Genomic DNA, 14,817 nt, shown 5'->3' with positions numbered 1-14,817 from the left:
CTCAAAAAGCTTCAGCATGTCCCTGTTCCGACTGCATGTATGTCTGTCTGTCTATGTTCTACATGTGTGCCTAGTGCCCACTAGAGCCAAAACAGGGCATCAGAGCCCCAGAACTGGAGTTACAGAGTTACAAGCCACCATGTGGGTGCTGGAAGTCAAAATTGGGTCCTCTGGAAGAACAGCCAGTGCCCTTAGCCACTGAGCCAGCTCTGCAAGCCTCACCTTCAGCACTAGGGGCAGAACCCAGAGGAAAAATTATATAGTAAGTTATACACTTACTAGTTGCCAAGTAACTATTTCTGATATTTGCTTTTCAGAAAATCACTTCAAAAATTTCCCCAGTCAGATTCTGAGGGATGGGAATCCTTGAAAGACCTGAAAAGTCAGCTTGGACATTTAAAATCTGAACTTTCATTTCTAAGTCAACTTACTGGCATCAATATAAGAAATTATTCCAAGATTGAGGACATTACAAACACTGAAGTGACGGAAAAGGGTAAGTATTATTTTTTAACCTGGATGTGGTTTTTAAATTTTATTAGGAGTGTGTGTTGGAGCAGTGTACACATGTCACAGTGTGCTTGTGGACATCAGAGAACAACTTTCAGGGGTCTGGTCTCTCTCCACCATGTGGAGGCAAGTCTGTCTTCTAGCATCTGCATTACACCCTCCATCCAGGCTGGCTGACCACAGCTCCAGTCCTCCTCCTCCAGGCTGACCACAGCTCCCATCCTCCTCCTCCAGGCTGACCACAACTCCAGTCCTCCTCCTCCAGGCTGACCACAGCTCCCCGTCCTCCCCACCGACTCCTTGTAGATATCTTCCTCCTTTTTTCCCCACATATATTCCAAGGATCTAATGTAAGTCCTAATGCTTACAAGGCAAAAGCTCTCCCAACTGACATAACCCCTAATCCTATTCTTAACCTTTAAAAAAAAATTAGTCTGTTCAATTTTAAAAAATACTGAAATTAAAGTAATTTTTTTTCTGTAAATTTATCCGATTTAGCAAATGGCTCAATCTTGGCAATAAATGGCAAATTACTTTCAGAGATGATTTTCACTAAAAGAAAGCTTTTCATCCTACAGTGCTTCTATTTCTTTTAATAGTTCTATACTTGAATGATAATTATTAAGGGACTATTTTGCATGCTGGTTTCTACATTACACAGTTGCGTGACACACATATATTAAAATGAGATGTGTTATGAATGCATTTTGGGGAATAAATTTTCAAAAGAAAGAGGCTAGGAGAAAATGTTAGATTTTTTAATAAAACAATTTTCATTGGGTAGTGGCATGTAGTTTTTTTTTCCCATTTGTACTCCCATGTTTTCCAGAAAAATAAACTTTATTATAGTGTATATATGTAATCTGTATATGTATTGTATACTTTCATAATGAAAAAAGCAAAATTTAGACTCAAATCACAGTATTTATGTGGGCCTGAGCATCTTGTCTGCAAAATAAAGTGATCTGTGTTCTTTCTTTCTTTCTTTTTTCTTTTTCTTTTTTTTTTTTTTTGAGACAGGGTTTCTCTGTGTAGTTTTGGTGTCTGTCCTGGATCTCACTCTGTAGACCAGGCTGGCCTCGAACTCACAGAGATCCGCCTGCCTCTGTCTCCTGAGTGCTGGGACTAAAGGATACACCACCACGGCCCGGCCTGATCTGTGTTATTTCTAACATTCCATTCAAGATTCATCTTTACTACATTTTGGCCCTTTTATTACTTTTTAAAAATTACGTTTATATATTTAGTGTGTGTGTGTGGGACGTGTACCACAGTGCTTGTGTCAGAGGACAAATTAAAATGAAAAAATTGGTTCTTTCCTTCTGTGTGGGTTCCAGGTATCAAAGCTGGGTTGTTGAGCTTGGTGCCAATTGTTTTGATCCCCCCAAGCCATCTTACCTGCTGGTCCTTTGAGTTTTTTAGGGACAAAGACCAAGATCACCTGGATTTTATTCAGTATTATACTGTATGAATTATGTATTTTTGTTTTTTATTGTATATGTCTCTGATCTGTTTCAAATTGTTATAAAAGTCAGTGTTTAGATTTATATTTTTTCATTCAGATGTCCAACAAATTTTTCAACTAGAGTAGCCTTTCTCCATTGACTACCTTTTTTTCTTTATCAGAAATAATTTTACTATATTTATGAACTTACTTCTTGGCTATTTTGTCCTTTTGATCTATTTATCTATGCTTTCACTGATACCACATTGTCTGAATTATAATGGCTTGATAGTAAGTTTCAAAATTGGATATTCTTTCTCCTTCCCTCTGTGTCTTGCTCTGGCCTCGAACCCACTCCTTGCTTTGCTGTCTTCCTTCCTGAACTTTACAGTGTATCCCAAACTCCTAATACCCTGCTCAACCTCCCAAGTTCTGGGATTGCAGGCATGCACCACCATATCCAGCATCTGCATTTGTCACCACCTGTAGAGTAAGTCAGTGCTACCAATTCAAATGCCTGTCAGGTACTATTCTGTAAATGAACTTTCTTCTGTGCTTTCTTTGTTGCCTTAGGCTTCAGTTCTCCTACATCTTCCAGGTCTGTGCACTACCTGATTCATTCATCAGGTTTCCAGCTTCCAAAATGAAGTTGTTCCTTTCTTTCCTTTATATATGTAGTATTGTATCCTCCTAAAAAAGAACTTCCTTAGTAAAACTACTTACCTCCATGTAGTTAGAATAATTCTTAACTCTTGGGAGATAAGAAATAGTCTGTGATAGATGATAAGGGAAACTTACAAGGTACTATAAAATTGGGACATCTTGACTTGGGTGCTGGTTACATGAGTAAACACATGTAAAAATGATTGAGGTATTAAGAATATTGCATCTTAAGCATTTAAATTATGCTTGCTATATATTTCAGACATACCATTTGAACTCATTTTTATACTAGGCTTTTTCTTTGGGGCCACCAACCAGCTCCCAAATCAAGACATGTAGACTTATTAGTTTTGAATGCTTGGCCTAGCTTAGGCTTGTTTCTGGCTAGCTCTTTTAACTTAAACTAACATGTTTCTCTTCATCTACATTTTTACTTCAGGGCTTTTTACCCTTTGGTGTTTTACCTGCATGTAATGTCTGTGTGAGAATGTCAGATCTTGGAGTTACAGATAGTTGTGAGCTGCTATTGGGGCTGGGATTTGAACCCTGGGTCCTCTGGAAGAGCAACTAGTGCTCTTAACTACTGGGCTATATCTCCAGCCCCTACCTCTTCTTTCTGTATGTCTTACTCTGTCTAGCTGGTTGGCAGCTTCCTGACTGTCTGGCCCTGGACATCTCCCTCTCTTTCTCCTTCAATCTCTCCTCCTTCTCTTCTCTTATTCTATTTATCTCTCTGCCTGCCAGCCTCATCTATCCCTCTTCTGCCTAGCTATTGGCCATTCATCTTTTTATTAGACCAGTCAGGTACCTTAGGCAAGCTAGGTGAAACAGCAACACATCTTCTCATAATTAAACAAATGCAGCAGAAACAAATATAACACACCTTTACACAGTTAAAGTGTAGCTGGAGAGTTTCTCTCCGGGTTCTGCCAAGCCCCTGCAGTCCCATAGCCCACTTATAAAATAGCCACTCAGATGCTTATATTACTTATAAACTGTATGGCCATGGAAGGCTTCTTGTTATCTAGTTCTTCTATCTTAAAGTAACCCATTTCTATTAATCTATATCTTGCCTCGTGGCTCGTGGCTTACCGGTATCCTTGCATCTTGCCTCTCATCACTGTGGCTGGCAGCGTCTCTCTGCCTCAGCCTTCCATTTCCCAGACTTGTCCTCTCTCCCTGTCCCACCTATACTTTCTGCCTGGCTACTGGCCAATCAGTATTTTATTTATCAATCAATCATCCACGGCACTTCCCCTTTTTCTGTTTTTGAAAAAGGAAGGTTTTAACTTTCACATAGTAAAATTACATATAACAAAACAACTATCAAGCAAGAATTACGGTTACAATATCTAGTCTATTTATAATGTCTAGTCTATTTGTATTTGGCAAAATTAAAGAAGATATCCTATCTACCCTGCATTTGTGAGTCTAAGATTTCATATCTAAATCTTTCATCATAACTAAGGAAAATTATAACTATCTAGTCTTCAACTACATCAAAGGCCTCAGAAGGATATAATATTACCTGAGAAACGGGAGAAGGATGCAAGCAACTTTCGGGAGTCTTGCAAGTGTAGACAGAGATAGCTGGCAGCCTGGACAGTCATCCAAAGTTCCTCTGTAAAGTTGGGGCATCTGTCTTCAGTCCACAGGCTTAGAGTCTCTCAGTCACTTCTCTCTGTGTCCTGTAATTTGTCTGGCAGTTTCCTCTGCATAGCAGAAACCTGTAGGACCATTTTGCCAAGCAAACTTCAGTGTTCTCCTTCTGATGGGTCCTGCATGTCCAGTCAATCATACCGTCTAGACAAGAACAGTTTCTTGCCCAAATGGCTATTTTTTTGCCAAGAAGATAAACTCCATACGAAGTGTTTTCAATGCCCATCCTCTTTTCTGAAGTAAATTGCTGCCAGGAGCAGATATGTCTCACTGTCCAGAAAGTCTAAATTTTTAAAACATTTTAAATGTCATATTCTGTAGGTCTTTGAAGTTTTTGAAGATTACCTATTGGAAATATATCTATGTATAACTAGAAAACTTAACTAACATGGCTACAAGTTTGACTATCATAGAAGACTAATTATTAATCTGTATTTCTTAATTATCCATTACAGTTTAAATGAGTTACATAAACATAATACCTTAAACAAGATTAGAAATATATATACAGTATAACAAAATTAAGTTTAAAGTATCAATAAACTAAAATCTATAGCAATGTAAAACATTTTAACCAAGTTGCTCTTTAAAAGTAGTTTCATTAATCTACCCTTTCATCCTACTATATCTACACTATTCTCTTTTGTTCTTTAGAAAGAGATTGCTTTTATAATCACCCTGCTTTAAATAAAAATATTGTTTTTTGTCTGTCCCATACCAGAGGGCTCTTCTGATATGGGACACAAAAATCTTTCAACCTTTTGTTTTAGGAATATGCTTGGGTTTAGAGAAGGAGTGAGCTAATTCCATCTCCAAAGCCAGCTTGGTATATTTGGGAATTTGGGTGTAGTTTTTCATACTACTTCCTGCTGGATGAGGGCACTGTATTCTTATGGAGACATAAAGAAAATCTTAGGATTATGGAGTAGTATATGAGGGTATATTGTCTGAGCCAGTTGTCTTGAAACCATTCTGGATGTTGGATCATCTGGGCCATGTTGTCATCAGAGACCTTTTAGGTGGTCTTGGCCAGTCAAACCTAATGTATCTTAATATGTAACAAATCCATAGCCTCTTGCTTTCTGTGGAAATAAAAGCAGAGCCTTCTTTCCAAAGCAACATATCCTTAGATCCAAATTTTGAAGTCAAGGTATCTCTAAAATAGACACATTGGCTTAACTCAACAGCTTTTATAATCAAATGTCTTTCTGCAGTTAAAAATCCCAAAGACAACACAATCCAGATTCTCTGTGTACTATCCCTATTTATGTGGCTTATTTTTTATAGTACCTTTACTGTCTCTTTAAAGACTTTATTTTTAAAAACTACCTATTTCTTTATATGACTGCATATAGGAAAAACTAGCTAGTCTTACTCTGGTACAGTTGTAGTGATTATAGTAATGTCAAGATAAATCCATACAAACAAGATAATATTGAAAAAATTTCAAACAGATAGGCAAGATGTATGGCTCAGCAGATAAAGGCCCTAATACCCAACCTAATAATGACCAGAATTCACTCTCTGGAACCCATATAGTAGAAGAAGAGAACTGATCCCTCAAGTTGTCCTCTGACGTTCACATGCATCACACACACACACACACACACACACACACACACACACACACACACAAATAAATATGAAAATAAATTTAAATAAAGGCTGTATGTGGTGGTACATGCCTTTTATCCCAGTATTCTGGAGGCAGAGACAGGAGGATCTCTGTGAGTTTGAAGCCAACATAATTTATATAGTGAGCATAGTGAGTTCCAGGATAGCAAGGACTATAGAGAGAGACCCTGTCTCAAAAATAAATAATTAATGAAAAAACATATGACAGTTAACATGATTCAGACTTATTTAGGGTTATATCGTGTGTGTGTGTGTGTGTGTGTGTGTGTGTGTGTGTGTGTGTGTGTGTGTGTTACCTCAACCATTGATACACTTGAGAACTTGAAAGTATAAGTTTTTAGTATTTCTATTTTATAAGGCCAATTTCTTTGACATGACCTCCCAGGTTTTTTTTAAAAAAAATTTACTTTATGTGCATTGGTCTTTTGCCTGCATGTATGTTTATGTGAGAGTGTCAGATCTTGGAGTTACAGACAGTTGTGAGCTGCCACGTGGTTGCTGGGAATTGAACCCAAGTCCTCTGGAAGAATAGTCAGTGATCTTTACCACTGAGCCATCTCTCCAGCCCCAGACCTTCCAGATGTTTTTAAAGCAATTACTAATGTATACTTTAATAAATCTATTCACAAGTAGATATTCACTTAAGTATTAGAAGAAAAGTATTCCTTTAAATAAAATATTTGATTTTCTAATTAACAGATACAAAGAAAGTTCTACGGAGACACAGATTATCAGGAAATTGCAACATGGTTACATTTCAACTGGAATTTCAGGTTCTGGAAATTGAGGTAACTTGAGCATGTTCTGATAACAGATTTTTTTTTTCCTATGAGAAACAGTTCCCATACTTAGTCACTCATAAGCCAGCGTTCCTTATAGCACATTTGTTTCATAAAAAAAATTCAAAGTACCCTCTTATAGACAGATTTTTCTTTGGGTCGCCAGCTCACAAAAAATGAGCTCGGCCTTACCATGGGCTTGTTTCTAACTAGTTCTTATAACTTAAATTAATTCATATCTTTTAATCTATGTTCTTCTACATGGCTTGGTTACCTTTACTCTATACTGCCCATCTTGCGTCCTCAACATCTGGCTGGCCACCTGCCGCCTTCTTCCCAGCATTCTCTCTCTGCCCAGAAGTCCCACCTATCTCTCCTGCCTAGCTGTTGGCTGTTTAGCTTCTTATTACACCAGTCAAAGCAATACATCTTCACAGTGTACAAATATTCTACAACATCCTCTCAACTGAACATGATGGAACTGGTGCTGAACCCTAAAGCAGGGATTTAACAAGGCAATTCCACGTAGTTTATCTGGTAGTTAAAAAGAGGTTTATTTTGGGGTAACTTAACAACCAGTAAAGTGGTCGGTTACAGGATCCAGGAGAGGTGAGGTGGAGTCCAGTGTGGTTCTCTGGAGAACTCTGACTTGGTCTGTGATCCAGCATCCAGGATCATGAGGAGCCAAGAGGGCCAGCACATACACAGATCTCTGGTTTTAAGGGCTCCCATCTCAGCCACGCCCTGGGAGCAGGTTATAGGTAGGCATGGTAGCTACTGGCTGCCTCATTAAGGGCAGTGCTTCAAGGTCAAAGCTGGAGCAGCTACCCACTGTATTGCTCATATGTGCTTTATTTTGAGCCAGATAGGAAATGGTTTTAGGCTCCCGATGGAAGTCTGTCAGGTTGTGGAAACAGTTTTGCATGCTGCTAAGCAGTTAGCTGATGGGCAAGCTATTATCTTTTAATTATTTATTCTATAATTTCCAAACATTTATCATGTTGAACAACAAAAAATAGTACTTTACAACTTTTCTATGTGTCAGGAATGTGGGAGCAGCCCAGTTGGGTGTCCTTGTGTAGGGTCTGTCAGGTAGCAGTTGTCTTGGGACCACAGCCTTGTTGAAAGACTCTTGAGATAGGGTGATCCTGCAGGTTATTCTGGACTACTAAACAACACAGGAGGACATGCCTTTGGCTTAGACTTTTTTCAAGGTAATGCAGTAGACAAAATGGGGATATGTAACCCTGTGGGCTAGAATAGAACAGCTGAAGCAAAACAGACTCAACAGCCAGAGGCTGCCTCTGAAAAGATTTAAATCTCATCATAAGTTTTAGAACCAGCCTAGCTGAGCACGTACTTGCTAGCAGAAGTTTCAACCAGTTGATTTTGTCATCTGGGTTTACAAGAAATTTAAATGTACACAGAACAGAGCCAGGGAGGATAGAAAGACTGTCTTGGTCTCAGATCATCAAGTGGATGATGTGTGGAAAGGCTGTTGTCACCTCAAGGTCTGTAGTCAAGTTGCACTCAAGTACTCAGTCTCAGGTGCCAGTATTCCTCATCCTAGTCAGTATCCTCAGCCACAAAACAAGCCCAAACTGTATCTTCTTTTATGGGACAGAGGCCAGTGACTGAGTTAGTACACTGTGTCTCCATGTCAGAGAACCATATAATAAAAATAATCCCAGTATGAGGTTCAGATATCTAGGCTTTGAGCTTTTGCTTCTCTGACTGTTAATGTCATTTACTGTCACTGGCCTGGGCAGGCTAAGGATGAGTTGTGGATTATCTAGTTCTCATCTGATGACAGAACTCCTAACAGTCACTCACTTCATTATTACCCTTCAGTATTACCAATATGACCAAGAAAATGCTGTGTGGTGTTCCAAATACCAGTTGAACAAAAATACATTTGTTGATTCAAAAATACAATTCTCATCTCAAAGGAGATACAGTAAAGTGGGGAGATCTCAACTATAGGCTTCAGATGCTGTCTGGTGATATTTTTAGCCTGTTGGGTTGGTGGAAGCTAGTAGTCTGTCAAAAGTTAATAGATTCTAAAAAGTTTTTTACGTTAGTCACAGAATATTGGGTCCAATACAGAGGAGGGCAAGGTATGGCTGTTTAGGGGACTAAAGGTAGCCCAAGACAAATTGTAATTTGGCTCTGGACTTGAAATATTGCAAACTCTACAATCATTGACGCTCTTAATCAGTTAATCAGTCTTGCAAAATGTTTCATCTTGAAGGTGTGGCTTCTTTCTGAGAACTTTGACTCACACAACAGTTATCATTTTCACATGTCAAGGCATAATTGATGAGTGATCTTATGTAAGTTAATGCTGTCCCCAAATAGACACCAACCTTAGATCTATACAGTCACTGAGGTAGTACTACCTGACCATGAAGATCTCTGTTAAAGACTAGACTGGAGCATGAGCCCAAATTAACTGTTTCATCCAGGTTGGACAGCCTGTTTTAAGGCCTCATGTTTTCCTTTGCGTGACCTAGGGACTCTTATGTTTTTCCCATTGTAAATAGTTATATAGTCTGACCAACTGAATTTTCTTTGTTTTTGGCCAGTGTGATTCTCACCTCAGATTGGTGCTATCCCATCTGTTTTCCTTCATGGTGGTATCCATTTATAAGTGCAGACCATAACCTGTGGTAATTTGGTGGTATTGTAAACCAGGTCTAGCTTCTTCTCTTAGGACTTCTATAGTCTAGAATGCATAAATTGTCTGGGAATTGACTCTGCTATCCTGTTGTTGGCCTTAGGGCCTTGCAGGTGTTTTCTGTTCTAAGTGTTCATGTCTTTCACAGGTACTTCATGGTTTATCTGGAGAGATGTTTTGCTGTGAGCAAAACTAGGCTTGTTTTGGAAAGTTTGTTCACAAATCTAATTGAACACATACTACTCTGAGTTTGATTTGACCAAGGAGTTAAGTGGAGCTGAACTTTTCAGGATGTGTTGTATCTAAAAATTGGTTGTATTCTCATTAGTGGGGCTGGGGCCCAAGAGATGACTCAAACCACAATATTTTAACTTCACTTAAGTTATATATTTTTGTCACCATAAGCTAGTGAAAATTCAGGGCAAGAAAGCATTAGGCACAACTAATGGTTTCTGCCTTATGTACTTTAAAGATGCAGAAAAATATGAAACTGTTGAAATTCTTTGAAAGATTGAATACTGCAATTGAATCTCCAAAGAGACTGTATTGTTCACATTTAAAATTATGTAGGCATTTTGATGACTACTTAGTTTTGCTATCAGTGTGCTGCAGAAAAGCATGCTTTCTTTGGCTCTCTTAAGAGCACTCATTTTCTTTCTGAACCTTTTAAGTTTTATGACTTTTTTTTAATTAAGAGAAATTTTCATTCATTTTACACACCAATCACAGATCCCCCTCTTCCCTTCTCCCACTCCCCAGCCTCCTCCTCCCAACCCATCCCCCAAAAGAAGGCAAGGCCTCCCATAGGGAGGCACATCCATTAGAGGCAAGTCCAAGCCCTTCCCCCTGCCTCAAGGCTGCATGTGGTGTCCTATCATAGGCAGTGGGCTCCAAAAAGCCCGCTCATGCACCAGGGATGGATTCTGATCCTGGGGGTCTGGGGGGGGCGAGGCAAGCAGATCAAATTACACAACAGTCTCGCCATGCACAGGGCCTAGTCCAGTCCCATGTAGGCTCCACAGCCATTGATCCAACTTTCATGAGTTCCCACTAGTTTGGTTTGGTCATCTATGCAGGTTTCCCCATCATGATCCTAATGCACCTGCTCATAGAATCTCTCTTCTCTCTCTCTTTGACTGGACTTCTGGAGCTCTGCCTGGTGTTTGGCTGTGGATCTCTGTATCTGCCTCCATCAGTTATTGGAGAAAAGCTCTGTGATGACAGTTAGGGCATTCACCAGTCTGATCACTGGGGTAAGCCAGTTCAGTTCAGGCACCCTCTCCGCTATTTCTAGTAGTTCAAGCTGGAGTCATCCTTGGGGATTCCTGGCAACTTTCCTAGCACCGGGTTTCTCTCTATCCCCATGATATCTCCCTCTATCATGGTATCTCTTTCATTACTTTCCCACTCCATCCCTGTTCCAGTTCAACCATCCTATTCCCTATCCCTTACCCTCCATTGCCCATCCCTTATCCTGGAAAGTTGACTCCTGGAGATCTCATCTATTTCCCCTTCCTAGGGCATCCCTCTTTGGGTCTTACTTATTAGCTAGCTTCTCTGGATTTGTGGGTTGTTGTCTGGTTATCCTTTGCTTTACATCTAGTGTTCACTTATGAGTGAGTATATACCATGTTTGTCCTTCTGAGTCTGGGTTACCTCACTCAGGATGATATTTTCTAGTTCCATCCATTTGCCTGCAAATTTCATGATGTCTTTGTTTTTCTCTGCTGAGTAGTACTCCATTGTGTATATGTACTACATTTTCTTAATCTGTTCTTCAGTTGAGGAGCATTTAGGTTGTTTCCAGGTTCTGGCTATTACAAATAATACTGCTATGAACATAGTTGAGCAAATGTCCTTGTGGTATGATTGAGCATTCCTTGGGTATATGCCCAGGAGTAGTATAGCTGGGTCTTGAGGAAAATTGATTCCCAATTTTCTGAGAAACTGCCACACTGATTTCCAAAGTGGCTGTACAAATTTGCACTCCCACCAACAGTGAAGGAGTGTTCCCCTTGCTCCACATCCTCTCCAACATAAAACAGAAAACCCAGAATAGCTAAAAGAATCCTGTACAACAAAGCCACCTCTGGAGAATCACCACCCCTGATGTCAAGCTCTACTATAGAGTTATAGTAATAAAAACAGCTTGGTATTGGCATAAAAACCGACATGTGGACCAATGGAATCAAATTCAAGACCCTGACATTAACCCACACACCTATGAGCACCTGATTTTTGACAAAGAAGCCAAAACTATACAATGAAAAAAGAAAACATCTTCAACAAATAACTGAATGTCAACATGTAGAAGATTGCAAATAGATCCATATCTATTACCATGCACAAAACTCAAGTCCAGGTGGATCAAAGACCTCAACATAAAACCAGTTACACTGAACCTGATAGAAGAGAAAGTAGGAAATAGTCTTGAAGGCATTGGCACAGGAGACCACTGTACCTAAATAAAACAGCAGTAGCACAGACACTGAGAGCAACAATTAATAAATGGGACCTCCTGAAACCGAGAAGCTTCTGTCAGGCAAAGGTCACAGTAAATAAGACAAAACAACAGCCTACAGAATGGGAAAAGATTTTCACCACCCCACATCTGACAGAGGGCTGATCTCCAAAATATATAAAGAACTCAAGAAACTAGACATCAAAATAACAATCCAACTTAAAAATGGGCTGTAGAGCTAAATAGAGAATTCTCAAAGGAAGAATTTCAAATGGCCAAAAGACATTTAAAGAATTGCTCAGCATCCTTAGTCATCAGTGAGATGCAAATCAAAATGACTCTGAGATATCTTACACCTGTCAGAATGGCTAAGGTCAAAACACTGAAGATAGCTTATGACTCTTAAAGAAATACAGGTAAGATGTTGAAAAGAACTGCAGCCGGATGGTGGTGGCATACACCTTTAATCCCAGCACTCGGGAGGCAGAGCCAGGTGGATCTCTGAGTTCGAGGCCAGCCTTGTCTACAGAGCAAGCAGGACAGGCACCAAAACTACACAGAGAAATCCTGCCTCAAAAGAATTGCAGATAGTCATGGAATTAACGGGGCCTAAGGGATCAATTATATAGGAGTTGTCAATAGTTATTTGCTGGGAAGGAAGGGGACAAAAGCCTTATTATTTTTCTTTGTTGTTTGGGATTCTGACAAAAGGAAGTAATGAGATTTTTTTTTTTTAATTAATTTCTTACTTGAGTAGGGGGTATGTGTGTGGGTTAGGGGGGTAAGGTCTTGCTGTGAACCTAGTTCAGCTTGGCCTTGAACTCATGTTCATCTGCTTCAGCCTCCTGAGTACTTGGAGTCCAAGCATGTGCTGCCACACTCACTGTAGGTAGTAGAAGTCTTCCTTATAGAATTCCTAGATTAGAGGCTGAAGAGATGGCTAAGCAATTAAAAGCACTTGTTTCTCTTGCAGAGGACCTCAGTTCAGTTCCTGACACCCACATGATGGCTCACAACTATTTGAAACTCCAGTTCCAAAGATTCTGATGCCCTCTTCTGACTTTTGAGGGTACCAGGCATGGACATGGTACACATATATGCATGCAAGCAAAACATTCATACACTTAAAATAAATCTTTTAAAACATTAGATTGTTAGGTCAAAGAAATGTACACATAAATTTAGATTGGTTGATAAATTTAGATATCTTCTAAAATAGTTTTGCCATTGTGCTGGTTAGTTTTTATTGTCTACTTAACACACTAGAGTCACCTGGAAAGAGAAGAATTTTGAGATCATACTGGCCTGGGGGGCATATCTGGGGGGATTGATATGGATGACACTGTCTCTAGGCAGATGGTCCTGAACTGTGTAAGAAATCTAGCTGAGCTGGCCAGTAGTGGACCACTGGTGCATGCCTTTAATCCCAGCACTTGGGAGACAGGCAGGTCGATCCTCGAGTTCAAGGCCAGCCTACTCTACATAGTGAGTTTTAGAACAAGTGCTACACAGAGAAACCCTGTCTCAAAAAACAAAACAACAAAATCTAGCTGATCATAAACCAGTGAGCAGCCCAGTGAGCACCATTCCTCCCTGGTTTCTGCTTTGTTTTCCTGCCCTGCCTTCCGTCAGTGATGGACTATGACCTGAAAGTGTAAGATAATACATTTTTTCCCTCCCACAAGTTGCTTTTGGGAGTGGTGTTTATCATAGTAACAGAAAAGCAAACTAAAGCAGATGTTTTTTGCTGTGTACGTTTTTACTATTGAGATTGATAGAAAAAAATGTAAAGACCAAACAACGTGGTGGTTTTTTGTATTTTCTAAAATCAAATATTCCACTAGAGGGAGATGTTTAGCTGTCAGAAAATTAATAACACATTTTGGTCATATTAATACTTATTTTTCCATAATAAATATTAATATAATATTTGAACCAAAGTGCCTGTCCTAGTTAGAGTTACTGTTGCTGTGATAAAACACCATGACCAAAGCAACTTGGGGAGGAAAGGGTTTATTTGGTTTACACATTCACATCGCTGTTAATCATAGAAGGAAGTCAGGACAGGAACTCAAACTGTGGGAACATGGAGGCAGGATCTGACGCAGAGGCCATGGAGGAGTGCTGCTTACTGGCTTGCTCCACATGTCTTGCTAGGCTTGCTTTCTTATAGAAGACAGAACCACCAACCGAGGGATAGCACCACCCCCAGTGGTCTGGGCCCTCCCACATCGGTCACTAATTTAGAAAATGCCCTAGGGCCCAGGCTTATGGAGGCATTTTCTTAATTGAGGTTCCTTCCTCTCAGATGACTTTAGCTTCTGTAAAGTTGATAGAAAACTAGCCAGCACAGTGCCCTTAAATTGTATTAGTAGAATATTAGAAACAAAGATAGGGAAATCTATATAGACAGTATGAGGCATTGCTTCTGTTGTTCCAGCTCTTGTCAAAGGTGTTTTGAACGTAGAATTCATTTCCTCCAGTTGACTGTCCTGTGCTGTCAGCACTCCAGTGTAGAGTTTTCAGACCATCAGAACAAATGTGCACACAGACCAGTCTTCCATAGTTCTTGCAGTGTAAGTCAGATGGCTGGGAGTTTGTTGGATGGTAAAGTGTGTTTACATAACTTCTCTCCCTGAAACAAAAATGCTAAAAAGTAGCTACTTAAAAAAAAAATGAAGAGAATGCAATTTCATCATCACAGGCTTTAAAGGTAATCTGCTTATTTGAATATCTGAACCCAAACGTTGAAATCTTAATATATTGTGTTTTGTGATGGTACAGAGTTTTGAAAGCAAAGAGGTTTCTCTCAGCCCCAAAAGGCTTGACCCAGGGGCTAAGGTGACTACTAATCAACCTGAGACAGTGTCTGAGTTCTGTGTCTCATGTGAGTGATAGATAAAATTGCAGACAAAGGAGGAATACACAAAGTCAATGAAGATTTACTAAGGAGAAATTAGAGAAACTCCTCACAGTGTGAAGTGTCCTG

General features: G+C 39.6%; 1 protein-coding gene across 3 annotated transcripts in view; it reads left to right on the top strand.

The window, feature by feature from the left end:
- Positions 1 to 14,817, top strand: part of Cenpp (centromere protein P) — a 210,215-nt gene that overhangs the window by 3,418 nt on the left and 191,980 nt on the right. For all 3 annotated transcript variants that reach the window (XM_006992281.4, XM_076573313.1, XM_076573314.1), the window contains exons 2-3: positions 318 to 496; positions 6,611 to 6,699. In XM_006992281.4, the coding sequence (XP_006992343.1) occupies positions 318 to 496; positions 6,611 to 6,699 (268 nt within the window). The remainder of the gene's footprint in view (positions 1 to 317; positions 497 to 6,610; positions 6,700 to 14,817) is intronic.

The sequence above is a fragment of the Peromyscus maniculatus genome, chromosome 5 (genome assembly GCF_049852395.1).
Source record: "Peromyscus maniculatus bairdii isolate BWxNUB_F1_BW_parent chromosome 5, HU_Pman_BW_mat_3.1, whole genome shotgun sequence".
In the NCBI taxonomy this organism is placed as follows: Eukaryota; Metazoa; Chordata; class Mammalia; order Rodentia; family Cricetidae; genus Peromyscus; species Peromyscus maniculatus.
Note: the sequence above shows the minus strand (reverse complement) of the source record. Positions and strands in the feature narration are given on the sequence as shown.